Source organism: Simochromis diagramma, unplaced genomic scaffold, assembly GCF_900408965.1.
Source record: "Simochromis diagramma unplaced genomic scaffold, fSimDia1.1 OVJJ01000596.1, whole genome shotgun sequence".
Lineage (NCBI taxonomy): Eukaryota > Metazoa > Chordata > Actinopteri > Cichliformes > Cichlidae > Simochromis > Simochromis diagramma.
Window position 1 is genome coordinate 15,340,650 of NW_024387245.1, and position 19,293 is coordinate 15,359,942.

General features: G+C 38.9%; 1 protein-coding gene and 1 long non-coding RNA gene across 4 annotated transcripts in view; both read left to right on the forward strand.

Moving 5' to 3' along the window:
- The window catches only part of LOC120714343, an 873,031-nt gene that overhangs the window by 533,816 nt on the left and 319,922 nt on the right, over positions 1-19,293 (forward strand). The window lies entirely within an intron of this gene.
- LOC120714314 (spermatid perinuclear RNA binding protein) overlaps positions 1-19,293 on the forward strand; it is a 93,827-nt gene that overhangs the window by 40,479 nt on the left and 34,055 nt on the right. For all 3 annotated transcript variants that reach the window (XM_040000471.1, XM_040000470.1, XM_040000472.1), the window contains exon 3: positions 11,492-11,671. In XM_040000471.1, the coding sequence (XP_039856405.1) occupies positions 11,669-11,671 (3 nt within the window). In that variant the 5' untranslated portion in view covers positions 11,492-11,668. The remainder of the gene's footprint in view (positions 1-11,491; positions 11,672-19,293) is intronic.

The following is a 19,293-nucleotide window of genomic DNA, read 5'->3' on the forward strand; positions in this document are numbered from 1 at the left end:
CTCTCACCCTACAAGACCTCGTGCAGTATAGAGTCTGGCCTTATATCAAACATGTGTTCATTCTCCTTCAGCTGCCTCACATTGACATGAAATGCCCAACTGGGTTCATAGGGAAACAGGAAACATGAAACCTACTCTTACATTGTAAGATACCATCTAAAATGTGTTTTTTACATGGTATTTTGCAGTGTTGCTTGGTGCATTGTGTTATTACTGAAATGAAGTGGCTGCATGTGATTTTGTGAATTAGCACATTGCTAGTAGATTAGCTAGAGAACTTTCCACTCCCACCGGCGTATGTTTCCGATTGCGACATCTTGCTAATTTGCCCTGGTTAGTAGATCTGGCACTTTGATCTGTGACCCATTTTTTTGGCTTTGGCCTTACCTGGATCTTTGCAAGCGTAGTTCCAGGTAAACATGAATAAAGTGCATCATACATTCTACATTGTAGAATGTATGATAAAGTCCTTTAGGATTAAAAGATATTGGATTTGAAGTTGGAATGTCAAAGTGGTAATAGCAGCAATAATACATTTTCATCCTATTTTTTCCCCCAACTCCTTTGTAACAGTGGTTTATTTTATGTAATTTTTGTGCTCTATATCGAGGAATTTAACTGACTTCATCACCAAAGCATTAGTTGTTGGGCGTTTGTTCTAGTTTCATGTAACCTTGATTCAAAAATCTTTTATATTTTGCTAATTAGCTGTTTGTTGGCGATACCCAGCCTTTTTATTGGTTTCTGGTGCATTTATATATTTTACTGGGCACATCAGTGCTTCACGTTATTTTTTTAACCCTTTAGCAGCAGTAATGTGTGTTTATAACCAGTCGCACATGCACAGACCTGCTCAGGCACACACAAGCAAAGTGGTGGGTGGCGCGACAGCTTTGTGTGTTGGCAAACATGAGCTTAGCAGTGAAGATCCTTTCAAGCAGGATTAAGCTGCTAAGTGTCAATGGAATAGACAAGTAGGCCAAAGACCACGAAGATATCACTTACACTGCAACAATCAGTGTCAGTGGGTCTGTGTATGTGTGTAGTCATATGTAAAATAGACAGGAAGTGTAAGTGTGGCAGATTATTTGTGGAAAAACACAGGAGAACATCAACAGGACACACACACAGTATGCACATTCACAAGTCCTCTCACACTAGAGGCCTGGCAGGACCATCTGTTCCTGCTGAAATCAGCACAGCAGGAGCCTACCAGTGTGCACACACACACACACAGAACACACTCTATCACACACACACGGTTGCAGCATGCTTCAGTTCTGGCATAGTGATAGTCTATTTATTCCCCACACTGACGCAGGACAGTACTCATACAGTTGAGTTGAGTAAGTTGATGTGGATATACAAATACATACTATACGTATCAGATATACAGTAAATATATCTGTCTGTAGTTTTACACATATATAGAGAGATTGAGAGATAAACGGCTAGACAGACAGGTAGATGGTCTGACCTACCGTCAGCAGGAACTGCATACGCGTTCAGCTTTCTCCATTTTAATAATCGACCGAGGGGACTAACACCCCCCTGTCAATGTTATCTATTTCCCTTGCAAAGGCAACATCAGCATTTTTTATGCTTTCTCCCATCTCATCAGCACTTTGCTCTGACCTATCCTGCCCTGCACCTGGACACAGTCAAGGAAGAACTACAGTGTAGTCATTTATAGTTCCCTGTAGGGTAACTGAACACTATCGTTCTTCAAGAGAAGCAGTAAATGCATATTTTTGCAGCCTACAATTTCAGATCGCAAGAAAGTCATCACCCAATAATAAGGGGTGAAGGAATCAAAATGGTAACTAAAGGGTCATATGTGGCCTTAGAAATCAATTAATGGGTTCAAAAAGTTTGACCTTGCCTTGTCTTGTTTATTCTGCAAATTGAAAGATCAATTTTAGTCAATAAAGTGATGTATCATAAATTATCTGTCTCTTTCAATTCTTTTTTGCAAGGTCCTTGCAAAAGAGAATACTTTAGGTATGGTTTGTTTTGGTCTTTAATAACTTCTCAGGTGGAATTAGTTACAAATGGTTAATAACTGAACTGTTAAACGGTGGTATTAGCATCTGCGCATTTTACTCGTCATATCAGCAGGATGAATAATTAACAATGAAAACACCAATTTATATTGCGCAATTAAAAAAAGATCACATGCATCACATTTTAAAATTGTTTCTGGTACTAAATTGATTTTCTGGATATAATATTAATTTTATATTGTGCAAATATTAATAATGATCTTGAAAGACATAATAAATAAACATGAACCAGTAAAGGCTGCATGTGAGGATACTAAATATACCAAGAATGCTGAGACTGAGACTGAAAAAGAACTGAAGAAAAACAGCAGCCAAAATAGAAGAGAAGAAGAAAAGCTCGGGTAAAATGAACAGATCAGGTGAAATCAGCAGGGAATTCAGAAAATCAGGCGAGTTAGTAGGTGAAGTAATTGTTTGTGTATCCATGACTATTTGTATGTGTGCTTTGTGTGTCTAGTAAACGTGTCATTCAGATGACTTACAACAGTGGTCCCCAATCCCAGTCCACGAGGGCCGGTGTCCCTGCAAGTTTTAGATCTCACCCTGGGTCAACATACCTGAATCAAATGATTAGTTCATAACCAGGCCTCTGGAGAACTTCAAGACATGTTGAGGAGGTAATTTCTCCATTTAAATCAGCCGTGATGGATCAAGGACACAACTAAAACCTGCAGGCCCTCGTGGACTGGGATTGGGGACCCCTGACTTACAACATGGGTTGTTCTCAAACATGTCAATAAACATTTACCTAGTCTGCCATTTCTGAAAATACAAATGTTAAAACTCTTTTCATTAAAATCAAATAAAACAATTAAAGGTTTAGTCTACAAATTAATTTCCTTGGAAAATAATACCACAACAATTCGATGGAAGTATAAAACCAACACCCACCAAACATTTGATTAGAGTCTAGTTGAAAGTAGCTGTGGCACAATGATTCTCAGGTGTAAGACTAATCTTAATAAAATACTGTGCACTGTACAGTGCTCTCCATTTTGGTGACTGGATTGAGGGTCATAGTATTAATGGGTTCCTCCTTGGCACTGTTTCCATGCTGCATTTTGCAGTTGGCATGACTCTTAATTACACTCAATGTGAAGTTCCCAAAGTTAGCAGTGTGATTTGAATGGAATTGACAAGAAAAAAAAAGACTGTGTCCAATCACAGACACAACACCTGCCAAAAGTACATATAAAAGTATTATATGTTATTTCCTAGTACAGCAAGTGTCCCCAGCAGTTCCAATTTAATGGATTACTATAATCATATAACACAGTGCTAAATTCACTAATTGCATAAACAGTTGTGTCATTACTGAGATTACATAATTTATTGAATTATCTGTACAATTAACAGATAGAAAAAGAATCAAAACATGCCCTTTTCCTCCAAGACTTCAATAATAGCAGAGCTATAATTATTAAGGAGTGGATGTATACATTAATTGTTATTACACGAAAGGTCAAGAACACAGCTGCCAGAAACGACAATCCACTCCTCCTGACAAAACATCGACTCAAAGATAAAACAAAGCTAGTAGCGACAAACCCCAGACCCACTGGGATGTGTGTGACTGTAGCCGAGCAGCTGCTAATAAAAGCAGTGATGAGCAGTGAGTCTCATAGCATAACTGTTTCTACAATAAAATCTAGCTTTCATAAGCTTTGCTGTCAGCTAAATAAGTAAAGGGAAGTATGTGTATGTGTCAACTGTGCCAGTTTGTGGACATGGTCTTTCCTGTGACAGTGCATCTCAGTCCAAGTGGATCCTAATGAAAAAGTCTGTAACTAGTAGTGCAATTAACTCATTTCTTTAGGGGAGTAAATTAGTAAGAAAACCATTGCTGTTTTTTTTTTTTCAAAATATTATCTAATAGATTAGCATTTGGAGTAATAACCCCAACATTCACCAGAACCACAGTTTGCTATGATGACAAAGTCACACACATACACACACAAGGTGAAAACAACAGCAGCAAAAATGACCTGTCAGTGAAGAAAGTCTTGATTATCTGTCTAGTGGACAGACTGTGCAATGTTAATGAGTGGTTGAAGGTTGTTTCTCCCACTGATAGATGGTAAAAAAGAAAACGCAAAAGCAACCAGTTGACATGTCTGCAGAGCACAATGATCGCAGCCTCCACAGTAGCACCAATAAACCTTCTCCAGTCATAATGAAGACAATGGGCCTAAATAAAGAGGGTTTCCTTTGAAGTGTCTTTCATCCCATGTATGTTTTTTTGGTATATCAAAGACCCATTAATTTTCCTGAAGTGTGACAGTTTTTGCATCCTGGTTTCTGTTGCTGTCCTTTTCTTCATCTCTTCTTTTTAAATGCACACAGCACAAAATGCAACGTCTTGTCTGAGAAGGAAATCATCGAGTGTTTATAGAAGGAAACTCATAGTTCATTATGGGAAGGAGAATCTCCTATAGCCTGAGGCTGAATGCTGTTTACTTGAGCTATTTAGTCTTTGTCTAAGCATCATGCTTTGTTGACATATTCATAATGCTTCCAGTGGTTGTTTGCCTTGATGACTTTAATAAAACCATACACCTGGCAGGTTGTCTTTACCATTCTGTACTTTAAAAGTCAACAATCACAGCAATCAACAAATCTTTGTTCACAGAGTTTTTATTGTAGCAGTAAAATAAGGCCCTCAGCTCTGACTTACACAGGCCTGATTAGATTTGAGTTAATACTTCGATTTTGGTCAGCATATTTGAAGAATCAACTTATAGTCATTCTATAGTCTAATCTGCTGTATGAGATATGAAGGTATTAAAGATGCTTTCTCGAGAGAATAAAGATAAGAAGTAATCCAATGAACTTGGGAAATCAAAATAATTTATTCAAGAAATTAGATGCTAAGGTTGGAGGTGGAACATAAATTGAAAAAAAGGACATCAAAATTCAGATGTGCATTTTTATGTTTTTAGAAAGACAACACACTCATTAGTGTCTCCTTTGAGCATGCCACCACTTCTCTATGTTATCTCCTTTGCTGTCAAAAACCCCCTTCCCTCTTCTCTACCACAGCTCTCCATGTGCATCTCACTGTCACGCTTTCTGTGTTTCTGTCTGTCCATTTGTGTCTGGATCTATCTGCCCTGCTGTCTCACTGCAGTCGAGAAATAGACCAAGTAAACAGACGTCTCAGTGAGCTAGCACCTATTTACACTGTGCATGCTTCATCTCAACAAAGGTGCTTAGAGACATGGCTTTGGTGCGTGATTCTGAATTTATTCTGAATATTATGCACCGCCTGGACCCACGTCTTGCGCTATTTTTGTGTGCTGGTTTCTGTGTGGCATGTTTGTCTAACTAATTAACACACGCATTTGCAGATGTTTTCCCAGATGCAAACATTATGGCATCAGTCACCCTCGAGATATCCACACATCAATAATGATATAACACACTGGCTATTCCGGTACCTGAGCAGCCTTTCAGGTGTTTGAGTGCCTGTGTACCTGTTTTATTTAAAGGAGATATGTGGGAAACCATGTTGGTGAGGAAAGTATTCATGAGACCTAAAATACTACGCCTTGCAAATAGTTATGGGAGAGAAAAATCAACAGTTTAACTTAAAATAACGTAGTCTTAGCTTCCAGAAACACCATTCTTATTTATACCTGCTCATTTTCCTGAAGAGATTAGCCTGATTGCAGGTCTGCCTTACTGGAGTTTGTGTTTGTTTAGAAAAAAGGGTATGACAAGCAACAGCAATCTTCCTACATTAAGTTTTAGCTTTTTCTCATGCCGTGCAGCATCTTTTATCTCACAAATGCATAGATTAATCTCAAAACCGTCAATTCAAGTTAGCAATCTGATAATCAGATGCACTTGATTAATTGATCATCAGCAAGTGTGAGCACCTCTTTAAAGGCAGATTTTTTGTCAGTTTGCTGGTCTGAAGCATTCAGGTGTGTGTCAAGGGCAAAGGTCATCAGGAGTGATTTTTAAAAAGTTGCTGCCCATCAATCTGGGAAGTGTTGTGAGATCATTTCCAAACAGTTTGATGTCCACCATTCTACAGTGACAAAGATTATTTACAAAAACAAAAAATTCAAGACACCCCAAGGTCAGATCATGCGATGCTTAGAGAAATTGAAAAAAACCTAAGAGCTACATCTTAGACGCTACAGTTCTCAGTTAGCATGGTAAATGTTAAAGTCATGCACTCAAAACAATGTGAGAGACTGATATATAGGGATGGGAAGTGATAAGAATTCAGCGATTCCAGTCCAATTATTGATATCATTTATTGATTCGATTCCTTATTCGTTCTGTTATGGATTCTCATTGGGTTCTCACTGGCTCGTCTTTGAGTGTCACCAACATCGCTATATCTTAGATTTTCCTATTATTTGTTCATGTTAGAGGTATTTCTGAACTTTTTGTTGTGATTAGTGTTGGGGTCGTTACTCAAAAAAATAATGTATTACACATATTACACAAAACATTAAATAGACTACTCGTTACATTCCCATCCCTAATCATATAGTCATACAAAATATGATTACTTTATTTTAATTCACATCTAATGCTGCTAGATGTAGTTCTACAAGCTATTGAATCATGGGATATAGTTAGCTACAGTATATACTGCTTCTGCAGCTTTTCTATTTCTGATAAATAAATATTGACAGGGTTTAATATTTCATCTGTTGTACATTTGAGGTTCTATTTAACTGATTTCAAGAAATAGGTGATTTTTTGTTCATGCCTTGATATGTAAAATCTTGGAATTAAAAGTCAGCATACTTTCTTTTTACTAATAGCTCTCATCGTTTGAGGACGTCCCCAGCTGCCACTGGCACCGGCAGCGTTCAATCAGAACTCTAAATTTATTTAATGAAAGCGGAGAGACGAGCCAGGGCTTTACTTGAAGAATGCAACACTCCCTAATGCTGATATTATATTTAAAAACTATATTTTTAAAGGTGAAGAGTGGACAAGAAAGACAGCAGAGGAAGACATGCAGCAAAGGCACCACAACTTCTTTACTTATAGTCGCATGTTTTTCATGTCGAATCAGTAATCTAGGAGTTCTCTGCAACTTTCTCAACATAAGCAAAATGCACTTTTCTCATTTCAAAATATTTGTTGACAACAAAACATTTGTTTGTTTTGTAATATATGCTAATATCTACTCTGATATCAGACAGAATTGTCAGCTGGTTCCACTCAGTTTCCATCATCAGTGTCACATTAGCTCCACTTTAACTGATTTCCATGGGGGAGATCATTCAAATTCCCCTAAATAATCACTAGAGAACCACTTATCTGCCTGATGTTAACATCATTTTAGGTCGACATTGATAGCTAAAAACCCCCACTAACTGGTTTGGCTGGGTTCTAAGAATTAGAGCAGAGTGAAGTAAAAATAGTGGTGTGGGTTTCTCTATATGTTGAATAATTACCATGACATGCGTGTCCCCAAAACACTGGCTGTTTAAAATATCTGTCTTTGGTCACAGAGCTAGATGACGCTTTAGAACAGCTTGAAAATTGCATTGATCCTGTCCCTATCACAGATTGGCTGATCGTTGTCCTCCCGTAGAGCTCGTTGGACCAATATTGTTAAAATGCCAGAAATATCAAATATCAAAGTTGGATATAATTGGACACAATATTAACACATTTTATATTAGAAGAGAATGCCCTAAAGGTCTTCTCATCTGATTGCAAATACTAAACAAAAACTAAACTCTGAAAGGGAATACATTGTGAAAATTAGCTCTGCCAACGCTAATTAGCACACTCTGTCTTTTGTCAATCGTCTCCCTCCCTTCAGTCTGACTATCCCACCGTTCATCACATTTGATGGTTATCAGATGAGAAAAGTGTAAATTGCTACTCAGAGCCATCTCAGCTAATTCCCAATCTCCCTGCTATTTTGCCTTCATTTTTCTGTCTGTCCTCGTCCATTGTTTCTTATCCTCTGCATTATTCCTTTCTTCTCTGTATGGATGTAGTCACAAACTCTTGGAGAAGGAAGGGCATATTACAGGTGTGTTTTCCCCTATGCATAAACTTCTGGGATGAATATATTCAGTAACTGGAATGAAACTGAGATCATTTCTGCAAGTATGCCTGTGTGTGTGTGCCATTTGCAGATATATCCATGTCTGTGTGTGCACATGCTAATGTCCATGAGCCACTGCTAGCCAGCATTAATGAGGTAAAGCCCCTGCCAGTCCCCAACCCCACCGCCCTTCTCAGGAGAGTAACACACAATCACGTGTTAATGACCCACCAGCATGGTGTGAATAAGAGGGAAGATGAAGCAAGTGGGGGCAGGGGTGTACAAAAAGAGATGGAGGGTGGATGCAGAGGAAAAATGTAATAATTGGTCAGTGTGAGTCCAGCACCACAGGAGACTTTATAAACAAACAGGCGGATATAGTTTGTCCAGGCAGCACACAGCCGTTCATGTGAAAACCTGGTCTACTCAGACACCCTAGCTCCCAGTGGAAGACAGAGGAGGTTGTGCACACATCAGACCACATGTTGTTAAAGGGAAGAATCAGTCCTTTTTCAAGCATTTTCAGTCTTCTTTAATATTAGGTTTAGATTATATTTTAGATTATTTATCCTACTGTGTTTTTCATCACTGTACACTTGATTTTAATTAAAGAAAAATGAGAAGGAAACTGCCATGAGAGAGAAGTAAAAGAGAGGGGATGGATGGGGTTGTTTATTACAGAATTGTTCTGGTAATGAGAATCAAATGGGGACTGGCACTTTGTTATTAAGCTTCTTGGCAGGGTGATTCTATTTTCCTGTGTTTGTGTGCTCTATTATCATGTGCATACAGTCCTAAGTGGCCAAGGCATGTTGGAAGAAGACTCATCTCCCTCGCTCCATCCAGCGACTAGCACTGGCTGTAAGTTAACTGGCAAAACACAAGTGTGCAGACACAGGCGCTGCTGCTGCTGCAGCTGCTGCCAGGTGTATTGAGGAGGTAATAGTTAGGCCAGCGGCCAGTGGCTCAGAGAAGGAGAGCTGGAGAGAAAATGAGCTGCTGCTTCTGGTGGAGTCTGTTCGCCTGAGGGGCCAGCTCAATATCTGGAGTTGTTGTTTATCCGATTCCCCTGTCATCTTGCACCACTTTATACTTATCCCATAGTTTACCACTTTCCTCCTTTTAGCCATTCTCTCTGTTCTACATGCTCCTATACACGGCCAATTCCAATTCTGTCATTTTTCTCAAGCCGTTCACTGCATCTTGTACTCTTTTCTCTTTTTCTCCTCTCTTGTTCTCATTCTTCGTGGGTCTCACTCACTTTTCTCAGAGGCTACAACATCACCACAGTTTAATCCCCCAGCAGGTCTAAGCCAGGAGGGATTGAAAAATAACAAGTGTGTTTATGCTCTCTGCCCCCTGACTTCACCCAACTAGAACCCTTTGGTGCCTTTAGTGTCTGCCTGTCTGCTCCATGTGCTTCAGAGTAGTATTTTCAACAATGAAGACACTCTGCACACTGTTTCCAAATTACGACAAGAATTTTTTGTTTATTACACTATCTCAATGAAAAACAAAAAGGCTTTCATATTGCAATAGGAAGACCTTGATATCATTTCTCATATATACGTAATAGGTCAGTATCGACTGATAATATCAGCTGATTGCATTTTGTCTTGGTTTGTATCCTACTGCATTGTTTTTCCTATCCCTGCAAAATCTGATATCTCAGATTGAGTTTCTCAGTCAAAACCAAATCTAGTGATGAGACCCGTTTAGTGTTAATGTTGGCTGCCTTTTTAGATTTCCTGCACTTTTAGTCCTCAGATCAGAAGTCAGCTTTACTTTATTGTGTGTATAAAGTGTATGTGTATTTAATTATTTATTTAATTCTAACATCTGTCAACATTTTGGAAAAAAAATGTAAGCATTTTATTTGAAGATAAACTGCAAGCGTTGCAGCTGCAACCCGTTATTTTTTTTACTGTTTTATTTTTCTTATTTTCAAGTGCTGTTTGTTCTCTGTTGTGTAAGTCATAACAAAGATCTTGTTTGCAGCATTTTTGTTTTTGTATTCATATAAAAAAATGTAGTGAAGGAATAGAGGTGGACTGTCCTGCACCGGCGTGAACTTGAGTCCCCTGAGTCTGGCAGGGCTTTGAGCAGCCAGTTTGTGTGAGCACATTCAGACATGCACAGCTCTGTAAATGTCATTGCTTTGGGTTGAGTGTGTCCAGATGCGCCTGTGTACTGTCACTAGTGATACTGTTGACATTTCATTTTGTGAATAGGAACGTTGTGTATCTATTCACCTCAGCTTACTCCATGCTGATAAAACTGGCCTGCGTTTTCATAGAAACACGGGATATTTAGTCTGAGCCATAAGATGCGCTAAGGTAGTAGTCGCTTTGATTTACTTTTTATAGTCATGAAGTGATTATAAAAGCTTTAGAAAACCATAAAGGTCAGCTATTGAGCAGCTGTTGAATCATTTGTCATTTGTTTGTTCTTGTGTGTTCTGAGTTTCTGCAGATTCTCTACGTCTTTTCTTTTCAATATTTCTTTACTGTCACTTCTGTTTTTATTCCTCTGAAAGTATTAAAAGCCAGGAAGAGATAAGGTTAGAAGAATCATTACTGTCACAGTTTTTGGAAGGCGTGCTCTGCAACATAACAACCTGCTTCACCAACCCTAAACACTGTATAAATTTAAATAGATTTTTAAATTTTTAGGTCCACTTCTGAGTTTTGTCAACCTCTTCTTTTTAAAAAAAACGTTTCTCCCTCTTTGCTTTTAAACCTGCAGTGAACTGAAACTCACTACTTTAGGATGAAGCAGAAGTCCCAAAGTGATTTTTCACACAGTTTTGGCATCGTATCCGCTTATAAAGTGGTTTCAAATACCGCACTACGCTGAATCTAGTGACACAATACAGCCATGTCTTTTTACAGATAAAGACAATAAAGAGCATCTTACAGAAGAGTCGACTGGTTTGCATGTATGAATCAAGGAGAGCGTGTGATGCGTGTAACCAGCGTATGAAAACAAGCACATGTTTGTAATACATCTCCCACCCTCGGACTCCAACCAGCTGATGAAAAATGAATGAAGGCCTGTGCGTGCGTGTCCCTGTGTTTGTGTCCACATGCCTAGCTCCGCCAATCAGCCAATCTGTCAGATCTTTTACACAAGGACAGACCTTGCACCCCTGCTGACAGGACTGTGTACATGTGAGTGAGAGACAGAGAGCGAGTGAGTGCAAGTGAGTTCAGCTGGCTTAGACAGATGTAGGTTGCAGATGCGAGTATGTGTGGTAAGCATGCAGTCATAATTAATCAGTTTTTTGATTGTTTTTATTTTGTGTCTGAGAAGAAATGGCGTTGCAATTCATCTGTCACACATCCTCTTGTGATCAAACTTTCATCCTTTTCTCCTTCTTTTTTTCCCCATCTATCAGAACTTCCCTATTGTAGAGTGGCAGCCAGAGTTAAAGAAGAAGAGCACATGAGGAGCGGAAGCAACGTGGCATCAACATCCTGACCGGTAACCTTGCTTCTGCACCCCACCACGTGCCCGGCAACTCCAGAAGTGACCGTCAGCAGGAAGGAAACAAGTGACCACTCCTCCTGCAGGCATGGTAATAGACTCTGTGTCTGTAAGTGCTATATGCTTGTGTGTGTGTGGCTGTGCTAGTGCATTATCGGCAGTAGAAAAAGGACTTCTTCAGATTGTATGATGTAAGATAAGTTGTACTAGACATGACAACAGAGAGTGTGTGTCAGCGATAGAGAGATACTTGATGATAGATTGTGCTGACAGGAGTTTTTGAGTGTGTAGTAGAAAATTTGAACTTAATCATTATTGTTGGGAAAAGAGGAGAAGGGATTGAAAGAGGAAAATGAAGTTATAAAAATGAAGAAGAGTCAAGGAAAAGGTGGGTGGTGATTAACAGAAAGAGAGAAAAATGAAGGTTTAATCATCGTTTGGCATTTTCTAGATGACATTCTTGTAACTTTGCAGATTTGTTCTTTTTTATATTTTCATAATACTTGTTCTACATTATTACACCAGTGCGCAGTCACTTGCTGACATGCTGAATAAGGCGTAGATTTGAGGTTCGTTCCTTACATAAGCAAAGGCACAAGTGAGAGAGATGTTACACAAGGAAAAAGATGCCATAAAAAGAACTACCATGTTGTTTAGGAGGAGAGGTTGGCTGAACAGATCAAAGAGAATAGAGGAGGGAGAGGATGACAAGTGGAAGCAGATAAGACCATAAAAACATAAATCAGGGACAGGGGCATGAGACATGAAAAGTATAAAGGATGTTGCAAGCAAAAAAGTGGGGTAGAAAAGGAAGGTTAAGAGCCCGAGAGAGGTAGAGGTAGAGCACAAGTGAGAGAAGGGATTGATTAATGGTCTTGGCCTGTGACAGTGGGAGCTGTACCCCTGAGGGGGGAGGGGAGTAGAGCATAAGATGAATTATTAAAAACTAGAACAAGAGGAGAATGGAGGAAAAATGAGGACAAAAACAAAGTAAGTGGAAGAGTGGTTTGTAGAGCAGGGAGAAGGGAAATAAAGAAGGAAGAAAGGGAAAAGGTGCTAGGGAGGATAATCATGAATGATTGATAGAAATGGAAAGAAAACAAGATGTTACTGAAGGTGCTGAGGCTGGACGTTACAGAAGAGGTCACATGACTGAGCTCATAAATAACCAAGCTTAATACGACCAGTGCATGCTTGTGTTGCAAAAACAGTACTGTGATTAATCCCGAGTTTTGGTGATGCAGCAAATACTGACCTTGGCAAGGGTGTCTTAAAACAGAAAGCAGACAAACAGCTTCTTCAACCTCTGAGTTTTCTGGATTTGATAAATACACCTGCTCAAAACTTTGTTTGTGGTTCTTTATTCTGTATTTGTCTACCTTAATGTTTAGGTCCCACTCATACAGGGCTAGAGACTGGTTGTGTATTCCCTTGGCAACAGGTTGAAAGGGGCTGCTGGCTATTGCTAGTTGAAAAGAGCATGAAATGGAAAGTATGTTGGTAAAACCTGGTTCATGGTGGTGGCTTTCATACATCTAGGATTTAACAATAAAAAATTTGCATTTTTTCCTTGCAGCCGATAGTTGCCAGTGGATCAGTGATCTGTCTCTAGCTCTAAATGAAGGGAGCTATCACCTTATCGTTTAGTATTACCAGCAACATCCAGCAATCACTAGTTGTTATGAAACGGCTGTGTGCAGGCAGGAAAAGGACCCAAAGTGCATACTCCGGAGACAACGTAAACTCAAAACAACAGCTTTAATGCCAAACTCAAAGTAACAAACTTCAAAATACAAAGAATAAACGCAGGCATGCAGCCAGAGCACACAGCATGAATGAGGGTAGATCACGACACAGACACAGAGAAACAAAAGGCTTAAATACACAGAGGGAGCAATCAGGGAATGGGAAACAGGAGGGAAACACAGCTGGGGCAACTCAGGCCTAACGAGACAAAGGAAGCAAAACCAGACACATTAACATAAGACATGGACCTTCAAAGTAAAACAGGAAACATAACACAGAGACGCAGACTTGACACGGGGATACAGCAGACAGGGGAGACAGCAACTATGGATCACAGACAGAAAACCAGAACACTAAAACTCTAACAAAACCCACATAGAAAACCTAAACTAAGAATAAACCTATAACCCATAATATAATGAAATGAACAAAATCAAAGAACCAAAACCGCAAAACACTGGGTCGATGACCCAGGCACCCTAATACTAGTAACCAGTCAATAAATACTCATTTTTCCCTAGCAACTGGTGGTTACCAGTCACCAACCAGTCTCTAGGTGTGTGGGATTGAGGCCCTAATTGTGTCCTTGTACTTTATTTGTTAATTCCTTCATTTCTGGGGAGTGCACTTTCAAATCTGAAATGTGAAGCACTATTTGTTCATTTGTTTTTTTTTACATTTAATAGTAAGCATATGAAAACTAAATTAAAGTTTGTATGATTTTTATGTTTTTCAAAGTGACATAATCTCATGTTATTTGTTTTTTATACACAATATTCTGGTATATTTTCATGTGCAGATATGCCATTATTTAATACTTTGTAAGTGTGCCCCCAAAACAGTGCAGTGTCAGTTCGTTTGCTTTAAGCACCCAGGTCATTATATTTTACAGGCAGGCAATAAACCTATAAGCCATGCTGACACATTACCAGGAGCAAAGGACAGAGATTTTAAAAAAGAATCCAATCCTTTATCACAAAGTAGTTTGGGTACTGCAGTTTCGGATTGGGGGGATAAATAAACTTGACTGATTACACCAGGCTTTAGATAAATTAGATGAATGTCATCCTGGTTGAAGCACATTTGATAATTTTAATGGCATGCTTAACACGCCATAAGGTTTTATAGTAGTCTACATTTTCCATTTCATCCCATGTTTATCAGAACTCTTGAGATGCTTGAAATGAAGTACCTATTTGATATTTTGCTGCAGCATGGAGTGTGATTTTTGTTTATATATTTTGATGTATGTGTACCCTGCTATTGTGACCATGTGTGTGTAATTTGAAAAAGTGCGAGGAAAAGGGAGTGAACAATAAAACAGAATAGAGGAGTGTGGCAGGCCAGCGTGCCAAGCAGAGTGCAGATAAATCACAGGCTGAATTTTTAATGCAATCTCCCCTAGGCTGTAGTTGTTGCAGAGGAGGCACCGAGATGTTTGTTTTTTTAGTATTTCTTGTCCCTTCACTCAAGGCCTCTATTGTGACAGCTCTTTATCTCCTTTGACTCTTCAAGGTTTCATGTGGTGTTCAAGACATGTGACATTTTCACAAGCACCACTTCTGATTTGTTTTTTCCCAGATATTTATAGGTGGTGATTTGTTTTTCTGGGTTTTAGAGTAGCTTCACCGTGGCCTGTGTTGTCAGCTACAGTACATACAAACCTTTGTTTCCTCTGTAGCCTGGTGAAAATATTAAAATCCTTATTTTCTGACCTCCCTCCATCTCCTGCAGATGTGTCACTTTTGTTTTCTTTGTTTGGTCCTCTTTTCTCCCTTATCTCATAGTCTCTCCTCACGTTACCTAGTTCTGTGTGCTGAGCACTCACATATCATGTCAGGCACATGCCTTATTAAAAGGAAAAGCACACATCTCATCAGACCCCCCCCCCCCCCCACCCGTGTGAGCAAACACACACATGAAGTACACTGAAAAAAAATTGGCTATAAATGTATCCCCATCTCCTTCCCAATGCAACTAATATTGCTCCACCAAGTCTTGTCCTTGGCATTGGGTCACATAATTTATAGCATATGGCTACAGAGAGACAGGATAAGTCAGGGGGAGCCTAAAAGAGACTGGCAGTAATGGAGAGGGAAGACATCAGAATCTGATGCTTCTTGTGTGAATTAGCTGCTACTGGCAGGGTGCGTGCTTGGCTGCAACACCTTGAACTCAAATGGTTTTATTGCAGACCATTAGGGACTGAATGAGTGGTGATGGATGGAAGTAATGAAAGTAATGTGTGTGTGTGTGTGTCAAACACACTGCGTTCGATGTGATTGTGTGGGTTTCATGTGTGTACTTCATCCAAATTTAAAGTGTGATGCGAGTATTAAATATTTGTTGGATTTTTGCTGTGACATATACTAAATTGTCTTGCATCGGTGTATCTGCATGCTAATAGAGTAAACATTAAGCTGTAAATGCTGTGTAATGCAGTTATGTAACATCGGGGTGCCAGCTGGTTAGCTTCACCAGAGCTTGAAATGGAGTGTAATTGGTAAGTGTGTGGTCTAAAAGCTTCATGCTACAATGGCATATGAAGGTATATGTGTACACACATACACAGCATGGTGTGTGCTGGTGGCTTGCAGACAGTTAGGATTTAACTATTAAAATGTGCATGTTTCTAATTCAGTTTTCAGGAAAGAATGCCAGGTAAAAGTTTACTTCACAATGTTAGTTATTTTGGATGCTTGATAGGCTTGGGTAGTCATACCAGTGCCACCCAGTGAATTTGATGTTCCTCCTTTGGATTGTGCCACAAAAATATGCCATCATAAGCTTGGAGGCATGCTTTGATGGGACAGACTGTCAGGAATCAGCTCCCAATTCTCATCCATAATGTGAGAGCTCTGATGGAATGATCTTTGTAGTTAAACAGTAAAGTTATGTTTGTGTTAATATAGTACATGATTCAATTTTCATCACACCCTTACTATATCATGTCTAGCATTAACCTCCTAAGACACGGACCCTTCCACGGCATGCATTTGTAATTTTTCTTTGATATTTGGGCTGATTGGGACCTGATGAATGTAAAAACAAAGAATTACCAGATTTCTTTTTACCTGATTTTTGTTTCTAAGAAAAATGAGAGCCATATATGAGGATATTTTTTAAAATTTTCAATAGAACAGTAGCAGTATAATGTCCTCGTAAGTGGATATCAGGCCCTTGTAGAGCAAAATTAAGTATTTTGGACTAAATAACCCAAAATGTGATGTCCACATGTGTGGATGCCAGGTCCTAGGAGGTTAACGACCCCTAAACAAAAACAGTCACCAGAGATCATTAGTAACAGACACGGCTCAGTAACAGCTGCATTACACCTTCCAATTAACAATAACAGACCTGAACGTCTCTAAACCTGAACGTCTGCGAGAACAGTCCTGAGATTCATAATAATAACAAATACGTTCTAATACCCAGTAAGCTTTTGTTTATACACTGACTTTATTTTCCAACTGCCATTAAAATGCATACCAAAACATAATGTGCTGATATTGGACACAAACTGATTTTGACACTGGGGGCTGTTGCAGATATCGAGATCATGATCCTCGTGTTTTAATTATCTTGTGTGATACGCAGACATGCTCGCAGGACTGGGAAGCATACTATCCAATTGACCTCTAATTTATATAGCAGTCAGGTTTATCTCGGTTATCCCTAACAGACTGATGGTACATCATCAACCTGCCAATGCAAAAGAATATTGATCAAAACGTCCCAAAATCACCTGTGAAACTGAGAAATCTCTAAACTCATTCAGCATACTTATCATCTCACTAAATGTCTACAACATCATGTCAGTACACACTGACTCAGGGGGTTGATTCTTTACAGTGAGCCCTATTTAACTACTCTGATTTACTTGGTGATCGGAGCAGCTGGGTAACAACTCCCCCGCCCTTGCAGGTCGAGTAGTTCTTGCTCACATACATAGATACAGACACTCTCCTCGCAATTTGGTTTATGGCTGCAGAAGCTTCCATTAGCAACAGCTCATAAAGTTTGCAACCGTCGGTCTGTTAAACACTGTTCTGAGAAGACACAATATGTGGTAGTCACTGCACTTTAGGTACACAAAAATACTCTCACAGCAGGTACAATCATTTTCTCTTAAGTAACAAAACTGTTTTGGTTTTATTTTTTTTATAAAGACAATCAATACTTTTTGTTTATTTTTTTGCAACCTGCAGTTCTTACATTTTTTTTTCATTTGGTCACAAATTAATTCAGAGAAATAAGAGAAATTTTAATTGATAAAAATTGTTCATGTGTTCTGTTTGTTAAACAGCTGTTTCTACATTATAGTACTGTGTTGACTAAGCCTGCTTCTCAGACCTTTTTTTGGTATGTCTTGCTACGTCACCTGGCTGTCTGTGTCCCACCAATGGGGCCATCTCACAGATAACTTAGATAACTTATACCCATAACCTGAGAAGACAGCAGTTGAAACCACACCAAACTGACTGAATTCAAAAATTCAGCCTGGCCGTTTAAGCCTCGGTACTCCAAATTAAGATATGATATCATGGTTTTTATTGGTGGTATATTCTTTAAAGCTGTCTTAATTTACTCCACCAGTTTGTCTTTCCAGACTGTTAGCAATTCACTGTGACTGGAGTGTGTAACCCTGCTAAATGTTCTTGTGACATTTGTTATACTGAGCTGCAGAGGCCGTAAGGCTGCAGTGTTGGTTCGTCATTCTGTTAATGGCTTTAGCTCACTCGCTCTATTGAAAGAGTGTCAGCAGTTGAAATACAAATTGGACTATTTGGTATTAAAGCACCTTAGCAAAGTTGGGATGTTTTGTTAAATATAAGCAGTGCTTTTCAAATTGTTTAAAGTTTATATACAATTTCCTACTGAGAAATCTTGATTGTTTGAGGAAAAGGTATGCTGATTTTGAAGTTGACCAGCACATTATAAATAAGTTGAAACATTAGTGGGGTTTATCAGGCTTCTTTTTATCAGAAAGCGGACAAAAAAGCAGGGAGCATGGCATGCAGTCTGGGGTGGACTCAGACACGGGCCTCTTTAGTGGCACCTGCTCAACCACGTGAGCCAGACAGCACCCTAAGTACTGGTGTTTTTACCATTATTTGGCATCATTTTTACAGCACCCATCATATAAGTCTGTGACATTTTTGACAGATATTCCAAAGAATATGATATCATAATTCTGAATATTAAACTCTTCTTTCTGTGACAGGTCAGCACACCTGTCAGGCATAAGCTTCCACACACATACTCTTGTAATATACCTTCTTGCAGCTGCTTCCTATATTTAGAGTGTATATATTATTTGTTTAATATCCGTCTGCCTGTTTGTGGCATTTTTGACAATATCAGTAATATATTCTGAAGAATATTATAGCAATTTTTTGAATATTAGCTTTAAAATGTATGAGACAAGTATACAGAAAGGATGATATCCATTTAAGAACCATACTTCCAATGTAATTTGTCAACAGACTACAGTGAATAAAGAACACCTTCAAATTGAGGGAAAAGCTCACAAATCCAAATGCAAACATCAGGCAGGACATAGAGAAAACTTCTGAACAGTATGGTACATCACTCTGTTTTTGTTTTGTTTATTTAAAATAATCTTTAGTTATGAATCCCCATAGCTTCCCTACTATGTTCCATATTTTAGTCTTTTGTTGGTAATTTGTTTGTGTGCCAGGATATTGCTCCCACATCAGTTTGATACATTCACTGGCTTTCATGTTAGATTAAATTATTATTGATATTCAGCCATCTGTAGTTGGTAACAACCATACACAGAAATCTGTGTTAAGGTAAATTGCACTAAATGGAATGTTATTAAAAATTTGTGGGCAACTTTCAACTTTCAAGGGTTTTTTTGTTTTGAAGAGAAAATGTTTTCCAATTGTTGCTTGCTGTGCCAAAAGCCTTGGTTTAAGGTTAAGGCTGGGATGGTACTGGTTG